General features: G+C 38.6%; 1 protein-coding gene across 2 annotated transcripts in view; it reads right to left on the bottom strand.

Moving 5' to 3' along the window:
• The window catches only part of LOC113486137 (septin-2), a 39,954-nt gene that overhangs the window by 21,006 nt on the left and 102 nt on the right, over window positions 1-18,846 (bottom strand). For both annotated transcript variants that reach the window (XM_026859841.1, XM_026859840.1), the window contains exons 2-7: window positions 13,502-13,555; window positions 12,304-12,403; window positions 10,719-10,805; window positions 9,974-10,097; window positions 5,141-5,275; window positions 4,541-4,658 (exon numbers count right to left, since the gene is read on the bottom strand). In XM_026859841.1, coding sequence (XP_026715642.1) covers window positions 4,541-4,658; window positions 5,141-5,275; window positions 9,974-10,097; window positions 10,719-10,805; window positions 12,304-12,403; window positions 13,502-13,528 — 591 coding nt within the window. In that variant the 5' untranslated portion in view covers window positions 13,529-13,555. The remainder of the gene's footprint in view (window positions 1-4,540; window positions 4,659-5,140; window positions 5,276-9,973; window positions 10,098-10,718; window positions 10,806-12,303; window positions 12,404-13,501; window positions 13,556-18,846) is intronic.

The raw sequence follows: 18,846 nt of genomic DNA, 5'->3' as shown, positions 1-18,846 counted from the left end.
GGGGGGGGGGGGGGGGGGTGCGTAATCCTAAAAGCATTCAGAAAAGCCTAGGTATAGACTTGTGTTGTCTTTGCTATGTATGTAACTGAACATTAACATATTACAAATACAACCAGACTTCAAATAGACAAGAAGTCTTAAGGAGCCCTCTCATAGTATTGTTAGGTTCCTCGATCTTCTGTTGTGATGGCAACCAATAGTATGGTATAAATAAAACTTGTCCAACCAGAGCTTGATTATCAAACAGCTGTTTAAAATAAGACAATCCTTCAGACCATTAGAAGAGGAACAACCATGTAGGAACCACAACTATTCCCATGACAGTGTTTTCCTGCCAGGTATACAAACATACCCCCACACACACACGCGCGCACACACTGAATGTTATGAGCCCCCACCTACACAGAGAGCAATATTTTTAAATGAAAAGAAATTTGGGAGTAAGTGTTGACAATAAGCAATTGTTACAATCACACAATTACATTTAAATCAATTGCATGTTGTTACTGTTTTGCAAAATGGAAGATAATTAAATTGTCACCAAATGATAACAAAAGATGCAAAGCTGGGATAATTGGACAGTGCTGCAGTGCGATGCCTTTAAGTAGCTGCATAAAACAAGAAAGCATGTTTAACCTGGCTGAGATCTTGAAGATAAAATGCAAGTGAAACAATAACGGGAAAGCCGACAACAAGGGGTGCTAGAATAATATATTACAGCTGTTAAACCTAGTGCTTTCCTGAAAGGAAAAAGAATTGCAATAAAAACAAACTGTATTTTATGGTCCTAACAATGAAGCAGCATTTTGCTTCTTCAAACCTGAATTTTATTGGCCTCAGAGGATTCTGTGTTCCTAAAGATTAGCCTTCCCATGGGAAATTAAAAAAAAAGTCAAAATATTAGTTCCCCTCTCATGAAGTCATTCTTTTGAGCAGGTTTCCTTAGCAGCCTTGCATGGCACAGCTTGTGAAACTACCTTGCATTTCTTCCCACTCGAGTTTTTGAAAAACTAGCTTTGAATTCCAGAAAGACCAAACAGGAATTACTCCAAGCTGGGTTTCCTTTTCAAGCACCACAAACTGATCTTGATGCTTAGTCCAAAGCGGCAAAACAAAAACATTTTACTTTAGACTGATGGCCAAATGGCAGAAACATCTAAAAAAATTAAAGACTTCAAGCTGCGTCATCAAAGCAGGATTTTGATTCTTATTCTTGATTAGTGATTCTGTCAGCCAAGATGCTTTGAGTTAGAACAATATACAGTAGCTAGACTTTCAAAGCTTTGGAATCACATTATACATTTGACTTAGTATAAACTCAGTTTGTAGAGTGACCTTTGCCAGCAGTACAAAAATAATTGAAGACTTGTTTACCTGTTTCCTAACCACTCCCTCAGACTACAGCATAAACACCATTCATCTTGTTATATTGGGCCAATGCATAAATGCGGTGTCCATATACGTAAGTCAAGACTGTTTTGAAGACTAGCTAGTTAAAAGCAACTTTGCTCTAACTAGAAAGAGCTAGACATGGATTAGCACTGAATACGGTTGAGAGGTTACCTTTAAATTAATCTGTTCATTAAACTGGGATTCATCTACATCTTTCACAATAAACGTACACCATAAACCCTCAATCTAACATCACTTACAGAAGTGTACTGAAAAAAAAGCAATTCCAAAGCCACACTGGGAAACACATTGCTTGCACTACTGCCATGTTTCAGCTACAATCCAGTGTTAACAATACACAGAAGTGAATGTCAAACAGCACATGCACCATGCTATGCTTGACCCTAAGAGCAAACAGCAGATAAAAGGAGCACAGAAGAGTCCCAAAACAATTACAGCATGTACTAAAACCTGGTGAGATTATGTTCCTCTTTATTACACCTCAGAACTGCTTTTGTGAAAGATGACTATAGCTAGAACCTATTTTATATTAGTTTATGTATTTGAATTAACAAGGAAGAACATTCTGATTCCCAGTGAATTATACTGTAAATTAATTAACATTGCACTTAAATCACAGGATGGTTTGAGCCGGAAGGGATCTTAAAGATCATCTAGTTCCACCGCCCTGCCCTGGGCAGGGACACCTCCCACTAGCCCAGGTTGCCCAAAGCCCCATCCAGCCTGGCCTGGAACCCTGCCAGGGAGGGGGCAGCCACAGCTTCTCTGGGCACCTGTGCCAGGGCCTCACCACCCTCACAGGGAAGAATTTCTTCCTTACATCTAGTCTTAAATCTGTCCTCTTTAAGTTTAAAACTATTATCCTTCATCCTATCCCTATACCTCCCCGTCTTTCCTGCCACCCCTTTAAGTACTGGGAGGCTGCTCTAAGGTCTCCCCAGAGCAGCCTTCTCCTCTAGACTGAACCCCCAACTCTCTCAGCCTGTCCTCACAAGGAAACTGCTCCAGCCCCTGATCATCTTCATGGCTTCCTCTGGACCCACTCGAGCAGGTCCGTGTCCTTCTGACGTTGGTGCCCCCAGAGCTGGACACAGGACTCCAGGTGGGGTCTCACCAGAGCAGAGTAGAGGGGGCGAATCCCCTCCCTCGCCCTGCTGCCCACACTGCTCTGGATGCAGCCCAGCACACGGTTGCCTTTCTGGGCTGCGAGCGCACGTTGCTGGCTCACAGGCAGTTTTCCATCCACCAATACCCCCAAGCCCTTCTCCGCAGGGCTGCTCTCCATCCACTCCTCACCCAGCCTGTGTCTGTGCTTGGGATTGCCCCGACCCATGGGCAGGACCCTGCCCTTGGCCTTGTTGAACTCCATGAGGTTGGCACGGCCCCACCTCTCCAGCCTGTCCAGGTCCCTCTGGATGGCACATCCCCTCCCTCCAGCATGTGACCGCCCCACACAGCTCGGTGTCATCAGGGAACTTGCTGAGGGTGCCTCGATCCCACTGTCCATGTCACCAACAAAGATGTCAAACAGCACTACTCCCAGCACCCACCCCTGAGGATGCCACTCGTCACTGCTCTCCTCTTGGACATCAAACCGTTGACCACAACTCTGAGTGTGACCATCCAGCCAATCCCCCATCCACCAAGTGCTCCATCCGTCACATCCACATCTCCAATTTAGAGACAAGGATGTTGTGCAGGACAGTGTCAAAAGCTCTGTACAAGTTCAGGTAGATGATCAGTTGCTCTTCCCTTATCCACCAATGCTGTAACCCTATCACAGAAGGTCACCACATTTCACAGGCATGATTTGTCCTTAGTGAAGCCATGTTGGCTGTCACCAATCACCTCCTTATTTTCCATGTATCCCAACACAGTTTCCAGAAGGATCCACACCTTGATTTTCCCAGGCACAGAGGTGAATAACTGGCCTGTAGTTCCCTGGGTCTTCGTTTTTTCCCTTTTTAAGAGTGGGGGTTATGTTTCCCTTTTTCATTCAGCAGAGACTTTACTGAACTGCCACAGCTTCTCAACATGATGGATAGTGGCTTAGTCACTTCATTTGCCAGTTCCCTCAGGACCTGTGGATGCATCTCATCAGGTCCCATGGACTTGTGCACCTTCAGGTTCCTTAGATGGTCTCAAAACCTGATCTTCTCCTACAGTAGACAGTTTCTCTTTCTCCCAGTCCCTGCCTTTACCTTCTGCTTCAAATCTTTCAACATCATTCTGCTACCAAATGCTGAACCAAAAAATAAGAACCTAAGCAAAACGAGCCTGAAGTACACTACTGAAAGATTAAATACAGTTTCTTTACAAAAGTAGCAGCTCCACAAACAACATTACTATCAGATAAAAATCCTTCACCAGGTCAGTACAGCCACAGAAAAAGAAAAGCGATTAAACCAGCATAAGCAGCCACTCTGCTTTGTTACATCCCTATGAGTTCTTTCAATTTGCCCACAGAACCTGTCATCTCCTCATAGCAGTTGTGGAAGAAAAAAATAAAATCTCAAGAGCCTGGACAGAATTTCTCCCAGCAAGACCCAGCAGATCCTTTTTAACTTAATGAAGAAACTTTTTTTTTTTTCCTTCCCCCTTTCACCTAGTTCATCATAAAGCTGGTCACTTCTGTATAAATCCCTGTCCCCACCTTCAGTGAATATTTATCTACATTGCAGACAAGGTTCATACAGGTCCCAACTGTCCCCATGTTAAAGTTTCTCAGATGCAGAGGATTTATCCCATTTCTTGGGTAAGTTTTCTTACATCACTGAGCTAAATTTATAAACACAACAGTAATGCTAGCAGTACCTCACCTTGCCAAACTGTAGTTCCTAACATGCCTAGACCACGGTCACACCTTTGACCGTGGCACTGGTTCAGGGGTCAGTGCACTATCGGGGTGCACTGCTTGTCAAGATACGTGAAGCCAAACAATGGCCAGATTCTCAGCAAGTGTAGCTGGTAAAGCACATCAGACTTCAGTGAAAATTTCCCACCTCAGACTTTGTGAAGATTAGGTCCTTAGCCAATATCATTCACCCCTCTTCAGTTTGAATTTACTTTATATTTGGCTTTAACACTGTATGGTTGCATTGTTCTCATGATCAAGTGTTAGACCTACTCTTCTCTTCAGCCTTTCTCTCTCCTTCAGCGTCAGTGTGTCAGCCTTGGCAATCACAGGGACAATGTTGACTTTTCCATGAAGAGCCTTCATGAATTCTACATCTAATGGTTTCAGCCTGCCAACAAGTAAAAAAAATTAGGGGGAAAAAAAGGAGTGGGTTTTTTGTTTGTTGTTTTTGCTTGGGCTTGGTTTCTTAACAGATCAAATGTATTAAAAATTATTTATTTCAAATTATCTACATAAATAGTATTTCCAGAATAAATGAAGTCAGAGCACTTGCTTATCAGTTTGGTTGTGTAAAGGTTGAATTGCAATTAAAATTGTCACTATAAGATAAACTAGATATTACAAGCTCTTATGTTTCTGGGTGATAAACACTGTAATACTGACTGCTTCAAAACAATATTAAATGCCAAAAAGGAGACAAAGCAGAGAAGAGCATTAATCCCCAAGGACCATCTTAATTGCACTGGCTAACTGACAGTGTGGGAAGTAACTCAATTAACTTTAATGTTAAGTTTCCAGTTTAAGTAATGAACAGACTTATGAACAAGACATAATGCCCTAAAATACAAGAGCTCAAGAGCTTTTTCTTACCCATGCCCAAAGGGAGAGATGAAGTAAAAACAGCAATGGACTCTGTTGTCTATAATGTGGCGCCTGTTTAGACCGCTCTCATCATGAAGGTATCTTTCAAACTGGTTGTCAATGTACTGGATAATTGTTTTGAAGCTGGGGGGGTAGGGGGGAGAAGAAAGAGAGGCATCTTAAATCAGCTTTAATAAAAAATATAATTATGATAATATAAGAAGAGGAGAAGAATTGTACTTTCATTAAGAACATTTCTCCTACAAAAAGTGAGCTTCCTAGCATTGTAGCTACTACTAAGGAAAACTATTTTGATATCACAGATATTCTCATAGCAACCACCAAGTGTCTATTTATGCCTAGAGCTACTTTCAAGTGTTACACTGTACACTGAATAAAAAGTTCAAGTGCAAGCTCAGGAATAAAGCACTCAGTGTTGAGATAACATAGACAGGAACAGAAGATTGAGGATTTTCCTCCTTTTTTTTCTGGGGGTAGGGGGTGAGGATTGTTTTTAAACCAGCTGACAAATGACATATCCTGGATATCCTCTCGATTCACAACCCTGACCCTAGAGCTAGGTTTCTACAGTTACCTATGAAAATTGTGGTATTCTAGTCTATTTGAATTAAGTACAAAGCATCACATGACTTATGAAGCTATTTTTGTTAACTTACAGAATCCTTTTCTGTTGGAAAACAAAAATAATTCCTACTTATTTCAAGGCAATTTAAAATATGCCCTACAAAAAAAGGAATGCAAAATTTGATCACACAGATTAATCAGATACAAGGAGCATAACTAGAGAGAGAAAACACAATGCATTACTAAGAAGATTGTTTTAAGATATTCCAGAGCATGTAGACACCTGCAAACAACATTAATATAAAAGGACACTTTATATTAAGTACTTCAGGGGAAGGGAAATTAACACACTGATGAAGATAAGATTAGGCAGACGATTGCGTATTATGGACATATCTTAAACTACTTGGGGAAAAAAACTGAGCAGAAAGCTTAACCTGAAAAAACAGTATTGCTGTGGCTGAGAAAGTGCAAATTTGACTAGAGAAATTTAAGGAAGAAACAGACAAAAAACCACACACAAAAAAAATTAGTAATATAGAAAAAATGAACACATAGAAGCTCAACCCCTGGGCTGCATGGCTGTAATGAAGATAAGGAAAGAAAGTGACAAGAATGATGTAAGATCCTGGAGGGAAATTTGATTTTCCAAAGTTTAATAAGCTTTTGGACCTAGGAGAAATAAATCTGTAATAGAATATAAATACACATTTCTATCTTTGCAAGATTTGTACCATTCTAAGTCACAGTACAGAAGATGACACAGCGAAACAGACTTTATTGGGTTTTGACCTTAGTGCTGCTCAAGTCTTTAAGAACTAGCATCTTAATACCTAAACATGTTGGAAAAGGACAACATGGTTTATGTTCCTGTTGATCTTAGATACTCTCCTCTTAGCTGGTGAAAGGTAACAAGACTGAAGACATAGAAATATTAGGACAGAAACCAAGCACAAACAATGGGAAAGCAACTATCACACATTTCCCTGGCAATGTAATTAGTTTACGTGCAGTTTTCTAGCTGTAACTGCTATAATTTTCCTTATAAATGTGGTGTCAGTGTCCTGTACCTTCTGACTTCCGGGAAACACCTGGCTTATACCACTGTGCTATCATTACTTAGGAGATAGCACATCCTGTATTACAACAGCAAACAACACAACTGTTGTATTTAAGCCCACTGGGGGAAAATGAACAATATTACTAAGCTGCCAAAACCACACAAAATACAACTTAACATAAGCCAGCAGAAAAAGAAAGTTAGCAGCAGCCAGAAAGCGGTTATAAAGAATGACCTGTAACACTGCAACCAAGATGAAATGAGGCATATGATGAGCAATATCTAACAAGTTAACCTGCAGACTGTTTCTCTCAAGTATCCTTTTGATGACAGATTTGATCCCAGATCTACACATGAAGCAACATTTTTCCCCTCCCCGCCTTGGATCCTTTCTCTTCTGTCTGATGAAGTAGGTTACCTTAAGGACGCACTTCTCTCGCGATCCCAATGTCCTTATGCATGAAAGAACCATTCTATGCTTCCAAACTCCCACCATAAAGAATTTTGCCATTCTCCAAACACATGTCTAAACTGATGCCAAGAACATTCCTAGCTGTAGTTTAATTCTAGAATACAGATCTCTAGTTAGCACTAAAGCTTCACACAGAATCTAAAAAATTATCACTATGGTTAACTATAGTTAGCATCCTCCTTTTCTCACAGGCTGTTTTAAGTACAACAGTATTTGGAAAACAAAAAATAATCAACTTTATACAACACATTCTCCAATAACTCACTTCCCAATCCAACACTGTTCTTCTTCCAATACAGGAGACCCACTGGACAAACTCCGCATAATTAATCCTTTCTAGCACTTCTTCTGTGATAAAAAATACATAACATTGACTCCAGATTCCATCTCTAAAAAAAAGCCCTTTCACCAATGCAAAGACAGAAATCAAAAGCCATCAGGAAATCTACTCAGGAGAAAGATATTTGAAACAGGATCAAAGATTGCTGCCTCCTAGAGATACTATGCCAACTTGATTTACTGCTGTTCAAAAATAACCTTAGTAAAATCCATCACCCTGAAGAACATGTAGTCTGCACAAATTGCCGCTTTCCCCAAAAAAGTGCTTTATAAAACTTGGATCAAGATCAGCACCATCTACCGGTTAACCATTATTGCATTAAATATTGCTGAACACAAACATAAGTTCAAGAACACGAACTTGCTGCTTCCTCTGAACTAACACGGAAGGAAGGTAGTTGCACTGGGTTAGTCTTGACTACAGTTTGAAACAAAGAGTCTATCCATTCAAGTCCCTGTGACATCCTGTAAAGACTAACAGACTTAGTCAAAATGACATTTACCATGGCTCAAAGACTTCTAATATAACATAAAAAAATGGGACTAGAAAGAGACAATTAAAATTAACTGCATCTTTTTATTTTGTAGTATTTAAGTACTATTTGTTCCCATAATGTATTTTGATGATGAAGATTTGTCACAGAAAACTAAGTATAAACCAGTAAATTGTTCTGCAGGGTCTGAATCATCATGCATTGACTCTATTTAGCAAGCCTCCAAAAAGTAAGAGGAAAAATCTGAACACGTAGGTCTCTAAGAAACATCTTAACAGAATAAACAAAGGGCATTAGAACACAATCAACAGGAAGAGCTCTATGTAACACAATACACAGGCTGCAGAGCTCTTAGCTACACCGGAAGGAAGCTCTAGTCAACAGTGCACAAAATAAGCAAGATCATGCTGCTGTCCAGAAGGTGCCTTAGTGTTATTCTAAAAGTTCAATTATTTTTAATTTAATAAAGTACAAAAAGTGGGAGGTAAGTAAAAAAAAAATCCCACTACAGCTTCACTTTCAAACTTTCATTTACCGTATTATATAACTTCACTGTCTTCACTTTTGCTGTTTTTCTATAGTACATCACAGAAAAAAGAAAATCCCATGTCTGGTAACAGTATTCTTCAGAATAATCCAGACAAGGCAGCATTCTATCAAGATTAAAAAACATTCCATTAGCATTATAGATGTTTATCTTATCAGTATTTGTCTCTCTCTTGACCTTCAATTTATAATGAAGAACTCAAATCAACTAGCATCAGCTTTATGCTCCCCTTCCCTGCACTGTGACACTTTGTTTGCCTTAAGATTACCATCACCACAAAAAAGTGTCAACAAAAAATAATGGCCAACCAAAACAAATACTTAGCACTTCTTAAAAGACAACCACATGGAAATTCAAAGTTTAGCTTCTAGTTGCACTGAAATAATTCAGTCATCCTAGTAAGCACATTATATACTTCATCTTTATTTGAAAAAAGTCATTACTGAGCAGTTTTCCACAGCTGAAGAGCATGACAGTGATTTAGAAATTACATTTATGAACAAACTTTTTAATTCTAATTGTTACAAACTGCCCAGTTCCTTCATAGCTATTTTACCATTTTCTTTCTTCATGATCTTTATGCTAAAGCAATTATGTATGTTGTCCAGTGTATCTGCAGACAATTATTTCAGACATTAAAGATTATCAGTGATATTAAGCCAGAGAGAGCCAAGTAGTAACTCCACAAAAAAAATGCAGTTCTATTCAAATTGCTAGTAGTACACATAAAGGACAGGGAATAAAAAGTACTGTCTTAAAAATAATGGAAACTGGATGGGCCAGAGACACAAAAGACAACGAAAAAAAATCCCCCAGCCAGAATTCTGCCCTATCAAAACAGTTATGGAGACAAAAAGTAGACTGCAGTTGTCACAGAGAACCTTCCTGGAGGAAAGGCCAATAGTTCTGAGAGAGAATCATTGACAGCCTAGAGAACACTAACCAACCTTTCAGAAACATAAAAAAGTGGTTATAAAATTGCAACAGAAAGTTGTACAAAGTAATAAAGTTTTACCATAGATGTGTACTTTAGGCAACAATCATTATAAGAGAAACGTGATTTGAAAGCTCACACAAACTAAAAGATCATGTCACTCACAACATGAACACTGAGAATGCAGAGTCCTTAGAAAATTGTGCTCTAACTGCAAGGACTCAGAAGAAAACCTCTACCATGAATAACCCTCCATTAATGTTAAGAATAATGAATCTATTGCTTCCTTTTAGTACAAAGTTATCCAAAGATCACCAGTTGAATCACTTAAGTTCAGAGAGACAGAGATGGTAGTGTAGTGTTTGCGTAAGATACAGACTCTATCAAGCAAAGCAGTATTTACACACATACCAGTCCTGGCTGTTAATGGCATCTCCATATCCTGGTGTGTCAACTACTGTTAAACGCAGTTTCACCCCTCGCTCCTCTATCTCTACTGTAGAAGCTTCAATTTGAACTGTTCTTTCTATTTTCTCTAAAATAAAGGAACATTTTGATTGTTATTATGCCTATCAATTGCTGCAGAAACCCCTGCAGGAGACAGCAACAGAGGAGGAATTCCAATCTGAAGTATATTGTAACCTACATGACATGAAATATTTAAAAAAAAAACCAAAACCAAAAACAGCTAGCTAGTAAAAATCTAACACATTTTTGTAAATAAACAAAAAGCAACGAACTAAAAAAAGGCAATTTACACATGACAATATGCAAAAATATAATTATAATACTCAGAAGCATGCCAAGTTATTTGTCAAAAATTATTTACACCTCTAACCAGGATTTAATGCGTTACAGGCAAAAAACATTAGAGGAAATAGGGATTAGAGCAAAACCACATTTAGGTATATGGACACCTAAAAGGTTTGGGAGGTTGGGTTTTTAATAACAATTGATGAAGAAACAACAAAAGCTGAGTCTTTGAAAGGAATAAGAAAATGACAGCTCAAAAAATAAATTGGAGGATTAAAATACATAAGGCAGCATGAAAAAAGGGTCTCATGGGTGAAGCTGTCATCAGAATGAAGCAATGTTAACTCACAGAACATGACATTTCATAGGGTATGTGCTGGAAGAACTGCAAACCCACATTTACCTGCAGCTCCAGGAATATAACGTTCTGGATAAAGATCAGTCAGGAACAAACTGTTAATTAAAGTAGATTTTCCCAAGCCAGACTCACCTACAATCAAAATAATTTAGGTTATTAAGCATTTTACTCCAGGCTTTTTAAAGCATGTCCTCCTTCCCCAAGCCCACATTATGGAGGAAAAATAATGTTCATCAGGATCCACCCTAGTTTTTGAGATAAAAACATCAAAGGTTCAGCTAAGCACTTTAAAAACACAGGAAAAGCAAGCCTCTAGAGTTTTTGTAAGTGTTACATGAAAATGTGAAGTTCACTATAATAGATTTCATAATAAAACCTGAAAGGTCATACAGCACTTTGACTATAGATCTAGAGATAGTTAGGTTACTACAGGGAAATAAAAGCACTTTTTAAACTTAAACTTACAAAAATAGGAGGCTTAACTCTTCTGTTGAAAATTTCTGACAGCTTTAAGGTTTTCCTAAGCTAAAAATTGAACCTGGAACTCTTTGTAGGGAGAATTAATAAAGCAATCCCAGACTAACTGTTGAGCTTTGCACCTTTATTCTTAGGATACATACATCCTTTGAAACATGAAATAAGATAAGAAAATTATTTAAAATCCACCTAAGAAGTTCGATAATTCTAGAACTTCATGTCATACTAATTTTGTCCTATATTAGAATAATAGTGTTAAACCTGTAAATGCAATTATTAATTCTGAATATCAAAAAGTCACTTTTTTTCCCTAACCCAGAGAATCAAAGGAGTCAGCATTTAGGACAACTGGCCATGTTATTTTAGATGCTACTAACCTAATCTTAGAGATGGAGAAGTTATCTGTATTTATCATCACAAACTACATGAAATAAAAAAAGACCTCTACACTTATCACAAATTGCTTATTTTACAGACAGTGTTGGACACTGCCACCAAATAATTTCAAATGGTACTACAGAGCACAGATAACCAGAAGGGTTACACATCTCTTCTCATTTGCATTTTTCAATAACATGTAATTCTGTGATAACTACTACATAAAAGTGATAATACTGTGGACTCCCTTCGCACTTGTATAACACTGAACTGATTCAATGCAAGTATAATTCAACATGTCACTTAGAACAGCTTTGTGCCTAAAGGACTTTCCATCAGAGACTCCTACAGGTGCACATTCACAAAGCAGGCAAATTAAAAGTTTAGCTAAATACCAGAGTGAGTCAGTATGGAACAGCAGAAAACACAAGAATAGCATCACCATTTCAACAGCAAGACATTCACTATGTGCATTCATGCCTTCAGCTGGGGAAACAGGAGTCAAAGAAAGATTAAGCAACTATCCCCACCATCTGATGATGAGTCAGGAATACAAGAATGTCCTGTTGGCTCAAAGTCATCATCTTAAATCACTAAAAATATTCCCTCCTACCAAACATGACAAAATAGCGAGACATTTAATTACAGAATGTATAGATGTTCAAAGCATTTTCTTCTGTATAACAGTCAATTGCTAGGTAGGAAGATATACATGTCTAGGTGAAAGAAATGTTCTTCTTGTTACCAGTCAAAAATACTTAAACAAGTCACTTACCAACCACCATCAGTGTGAATTCAAAGCCCTTCTTCACAGATTTCCTGTGAACCTGGTTGGGCAGATTAGCGAATCCCACATAGCCTGCTGAGTCAGAAAACTGACAAGAAAACAAAAGTGGAATATAAGCAAGATCCCCTTCCCCCTAAAAAGTTGAAACAGAGTTCAGTTGATTCTACACAATGAAGTGCAGAGGAATATAAAGTATGTAGAAAAACAGAGAATAAAACAATTTGTTTGCTGCTATAGCAAGGCAGATCTTGAAACAGGCCCATTTAGCAGAAATCTGGTAAGTACCTTGAGCTACACACAAACAAAAGTCTGTCCTTGAATAAAAAAAAAAAATAAAATCTGCAAGCTTGAGAGAACACATTATTATTAGTCTTAAAATGTAGCTAAAAGTCCCAAAGATTTTAAACTAGAGTTCAAAAATACCTGTTCAAATTTGGTATCTGCTGCTATTACCTTCTATGAAAATAAATAATGCATATTTTCATATGTAGAAAAAACAAGAACATTGTATAGTAATGCAGAGATTACCAAGATACAATCACACAGAGATCTATTTTCTGCTGGTTAAGCTGTTCACCTATCTTCACAGTGTTTAGCTTCTAACACAAAAGCAGGAAAAAGAAATGTGCCTGAAAAACTTATCAAAGAGATTTGGGCTATAAAAAGGCCAGTCTGCTTCACCATCTGTTATCAATTGACTGAAAACCTAATAGGAGCCTAAACAAGAACTGCAGCCACTTGATTTAGGGACATATGAGCTAGCTGGAACCAAATGTTTTCTGCACAGATGAGAACACTTTTTACAAAATGCCCTACTTCCAGTGGGGCAGAGGGGATACAGGGGAAATCACTTAAAAGGCTATTAGTTATTTGCTAACAATCCTTTTAAAACACACCCAGATGGGCAAAAACATTAGAAATGAAGGTCTGTCAGATGACATTTCCTTAGCTAAAGGCACCATTCTAAATGTGTAAGCAAACATTGAATGTCTGGCAAACATCTGAAAGCCTATTACTAGAATCACATGGAAGCACTGTTTCTACTAAACAGTTCCTTTTACAAAACACATCTCAAGCAATAAGGTATCATTTATGCACTATTTTACCACTTCAGTGAAACCAGAAGTATTTTCAGAGGTTGAACAGATTCTAAACAAAATTTTTGGCTATGCAGCCATCTCTTTACCTTTACTTTTTCACCTGACTGAGACATGTTTCGTCACTCCAAGTTTCAGACACTGGAAAATAAAATCCATAGCGCATGTTAGCCTACTCGAAGATTACATTTGCTTTCATTTTTAACTGATCAACCGCATATAATAATCACATTTTATTCTCATAGAATGAAATATCGCATACTCAAAGATTACCAGAATAAACAAGCCATAATCAAAATGGCTGCTTCTGTGAAGCTATTCACCAGAAAGAAATTACACAGGATTATCAAACCCAACATACTTCATTTAAATACTCAAAAAGTTTTAAAACAGAAAGATTCCTTTAAAACTCAAAATACTAAAATTCAGTATCCTTAAAGATCTTTCACCCATGCTGTCTTTAAAGAAGGAAAAATATCTACTGAAAGTTAATGCTGAATATGCACAGTACTCCTGATATAATTTTTCTTTTAAATTCTGATAGAAAATCTGAAATTCATATTCTCTGTTCCCAATCTGCTATACAGAATAGCACAAGGAAGTCCTTTCCCTTCCATTTTTACCATTTCCACTTATGAATTATATATATGTTTCTTAAAGATGGTTTACAAACAGGTGAATGCAATCTAACCACTGTCCAGAAAGTTATGTTTGAGAATTAGGACCACATACAAAAATTATCCTGAGAACAGGACAACTATGGGATTGCCAGGTAAACTTCATAACATTATTTTCAGTCACTTCCAAGTACTATCACTGAATGTGAACACCACACTGAACACTGCAGAACCTTAGCACTTGGCTAACCCACACTGGACATGAAAACTCACCCTCATCTGAAGGCCTATCAAAAAAGATTTTTTCTTTAGTTTCAGACACCCAGAACAGCTGGGCTTTGGCAAGGCCTTATCTTTTTACTCAAGGATGTTAGTTGTGCTATAGATTAGTTATCACAGCAATAGCAAGGCCCTTTTATTTCGAGCAGCCACAAAGCACTGACAGGAAACGCCGAAGTGGCAGGAGCACTTCACAGCTTGGTTTGTTGACGACACAGCTCTTGGCCTGGGAAAGCGGGGAAGTGACCTATGCAGGCACCTGTGTGTTCGGACAGAAAGGCTTTCCTGTTGGGTAGCGGGAGTCGTTCTAGCAGGATACAGTCCAGTTTCTGACACTGGCAGTTTGACAGTCAGATCCTAGCAGAGACATGCTAAGCTTTAGACTAAAGGAAAAGTTGAAGTTAGCATAATTGCAGCTTGGAGTCTTAAAGAAAACATGTCTTCAGCTCACACGGCATTTCATTTGCCCTGAAGCAGGCATTTCAAATCCTGGCAGCTGTGCAGACACCAGCCACCCTGTAAGCAAGGAAAGGTTTGGGCTTTTTTTTTTTTTTCCCTTTCTCCTCTTAACTACTTTTCCCCTGCATCCCCAGTTCATTTGCTTGCTAATGAAACCCCAATACATCCATTGCCTGGAAAATAGGGAGGTCCTGTTCCTAATCATCTTCTGACTGCCTCTAATTGGGCATTCCTCAAAACAGCCTGGGAAACATCCTTTAAGAATGGTTTTGAAAAAATAGATCTTATTTTTCTTTGAAAAATATGCAAGGGCTCATTCCAGCTTCCAGCCAACCAGTGTTAAAACCCTTAAAGACAGTCACAGCCTCACCTACAGATGTAACTCAGTGCTCTGTCCAAATCTTGTTTCTATGTTTGGAAACCTCTGTTGTCATCCTGTCTATAAAATCAGTAACATAATTCAGGAGTTTAGAAAAGTTCCTGAATAGCCACTGAGTGCTAATGTAGATAGACCTTCTGGCCCATTTCTCACAGTAATGAGAAGTCGCCCACAGCAGCTGCCTATAGTTAAAAGAGGAGAAAGAGGAACAATTCAGATTTAAATATGTATGGCAAATTATCTAATTATTTTTGCTTTAAACTGACATTATAGTCCCATCCATTGCAGCATTACCCAAGCTACTTGATTAAAAAGCAGAAGAGTCAAAATTGTTCTCAACTGATTATGACACACCTGTCTTCAAAGTTAGTCTGTCATCTCATATAAAGCTAAATTTACAATAAGTTATTCCAAAAATACAACTTTAAAAGCCTGTTGCCTATTGGGCAAACCACATTCACGTTGTGTCTTACTCTGACCAAAAAGTTGCTGTCAAAGCTGAAGGACAGCCGCTCTCCGACTGCAGCGCATGCTTAAATGCCTGTGTACAACAAGCATCCACTTAGTTATTCCCACTGTGTTTTGTTAGAATAGAAATATTCTAAGTTAGTTGAACAAAAAAAACCACAAAACTGCTGTTTCATAACACCTAAATAAGACACTGAGGTTCAAATGAATCCTCAGCTACTCAGCCTCTACACATTTCACAACTCCTATTATTCACCTGCCCAGATGACCATGAGCCATCTTCCAGAAGCTTTACCAAATCATTACAAATCAAAATCTTAGAAGCAGCAGAACAGCGTATGGTACATCTTCTTACAACACCAAATAACTGCAGCACTTGAAGTATTGCTTACAAGTGATAACTCCTCAGTGGACCAGACTACACTATGCATCAATGACTGCTGAAATCCTGAAGTCTGTCTGCATACAACCGAGTCAAACATTAAAATAAAGTGAGGTTGAGTGTCTGACAACACTCCGGATAGTCCCACACCTAAAAATTGTATTGTTTCATTTCTCATCAATTTTCCATTATAAAGTTTAAGAGTCACAGCTGTTGTTTTCTTTTGATTTTCAAAATACTATTTCAATCATTATGAGCTAAGTAAAGCAGCACACACAAAATATTTCAAAGAGAAAGGAACAGATAAAATACAATTGCATTAACTTGCAAAAGCAGTGAAAATTTGTAGATAATTGTAGGCCCAATTTAGCAAGTCTAGCAGAAAAAAAAGGGACACTATGCTACAGTATAGGAATGTCCAAAACACTTTTTGAACAGTGGATAATATAACAGTTTTACTTTGGATTCCAACAAATTCCTATCCCAAATAATGCGCTGTTTAGTAATCAAAGGGAGCAGATTACCACTAAATTCAGTTACAGTTGCTGTCTCTACAAATATAGAGGCCTGGAACATGCCATCCTACCATCTTCTGCTAAGAACAGTATTCCAAGGAGAGAGAAAGAGAGAGGGGAAGGAAAATGGGTCATTTCCTTTGTTCCTGTCAGGATGCAAGAAGTAAACTGTTAGGAACAGGCAGACTGGGAGCTTCTTAATAGAAACTAAGACAAAGAAAACACTGTAAAAAAAACGTACAAAGAGTGTTTCCATATATGGACATTAAACAACTTTTTAAAATAATCACTTTAGAGTGACCTTAACAACTATCTCTACAAGCAGAATAGCCTTCCTGATTTATCAAATGAGGTCTCTTCCTTTCCATCTGAGATCATGTAATTCTGATACTTTTTAAAAAGTATTTAATAGCTTAATAAGGAACACAGAAAGCAGTAAAGACTTAAATAGGTTTCCAAGTGTTGGAAATGTTCTCAATATTAGCATTTTTAAGCGACATTTTCAGACTTAACAGAGAAACACTAAGAATATGTCAGTAAAATACCAGTATTTGTGGTTTCTCACAAAAAGAACTACAAAAACTCACAATGTCAGTTAAGTACTGAAGCACATAAATAAATAAAAATATATTAAAATAAATTGATAACTTTTCCAAGTATCTTGCATACAGAGAAACAAGGAAGTTATGTGAAAATTTAATATTTCCTCACTGTATTCCAAACTGGATATAGGGGTATTCAAATACAAAGCAGTCAAGGGTTTTTTTGGTAGCTTATGCTATCAAAATTGTATGAATCACCCAATTCTATCAAACAACAGAGGGTACAACACAGCCTGTTCTCTGGATCATGCTTTGTTCTGAGCACGTCTTCACCTTTGGGGTTGGAAACCCCCTCCCAGAAGCTCTCAGGGAAAAGCGCCCACTCCCTCTGTCAACAATCCCAGATGATTCCATTTTCCTCATTAGGAACAGGTGTTGCCAATTGAAGGAATCCTCTTTTACACATTAACAGTTGAATACATTACTCATATTCAGGAAAATGACTGTATCCCTTCCAGCAAATACAGAATTTAGCAGCAAATGCAACAATCCAGCTACAGCACTCGCAGGTCGGCCAAGCTAAGTGTATGCCACTGCTTGAGTCAGCATTCAGTGTTCTTTTTGTTTTAATAATGTATTTGAACCAATGATGCACTGTATAGATTACTATGGGGAATACATTGCTGTTCATCAAAACTTGTAACATTTCTTTGACTTAACAGCACACATATGCACAACAAAGGGAAACAAGGACTGAGAAAGTACAAGAGCACCACGTATAAGCACAGTTCTTGACCAGAAAAGATCTAGGAAAAGCAATGCATGAGCTACAGAGCTCTAATTCTAAATGTTTTATTTATAGTTCCATTTCAATATTAATGTATTACTCTAGACAACTTTCTTACTGTCATTTTAATAGTCAATTAAAAAACACAAAGGAGGCAATAATACCATTCACACTGATGATCAGTTTTAGTGATTATGTGCTTCCTGCACAAGCAGCTTTTGATGGTATTTTCCCAGAGCTACTGTATCAGAGAAAAATACTGTAAAACAGACCTGTATATGTGAAAGGAGGGTTGTTGAGGTTTTTTTTTTAATTAAAAAGCTAAATATATTAGCCACAATCACTCATCAGGAAAGAGGTAGCTCTGCCTCACATCCACAAATCTTAACTCTAATTGTGTACATACTGGCAAGGCACAGCGAACAGTGGTAAGTTAGTATTTTAAATCACTTCCAAATCATGCTCAAGTCCCATGATGCTATGCAGCCTCTAACCTGCATGTGACCAGTAATTTAAAACCAAGAAAAACACCCCAAAACCAAACGGTGAAGCACTTGTTCCGCCTGTTGCCAAATCAGGTACAAGTCTTTCTGTGTCGGGGTGGGCTCTGCATGTCCCCTGCAGCACCCCCTGGTTCCCAGCAGCCGGTCCCGCTTGGTGTTGCAATTTAAAAAGCATCCGAGGAATGCCCAGCGGAGACACAACTTCCTGGTCCGTCCTCGCCCCGCAGCTCCAGCGACATTATGCTGGGCAGGACACAGAGGCCTTGTCCTCATCTCCAGAGTAAGGCATGTCTTGTTTTAAAAACAAACCCCTGTGTGTGTAAAAGGGCCCACGACCCGACCGCGGGGTTTCGTGGGTTCTGCCCCGATACGCTTCTCGCCTCCTCGTACATCAGCTTCAAAAACCTCGCCCCGGGCAGAGGAGGGACGCCGGAGCCAGGCCGCTAAGCCCGTGCACGGAGCACACGCCGCCGCGGGCGAGCCCCAGGGGCCGAGCTCCTACC

This window comes from Athene cunicularia (genome assembly GCF_003259725.1).
Source record: "Athene cunicularia isolate RWA chromosome 15 unlocalized genomic scaffold, athCun1 chr15_part1, whole genome shotgun sequence".
In the NCBI taxonomy this organism is placed as follows: Eukaryota; Metazoa; Chordata; class Aves; order Strigiformes; family Strigidae; genus Athene; species Athene cunicularia.
Note: the sequence above shows the minus strand (reverse complement) of the source record. Positions and strands in the feature narration are given on the sequence as shown.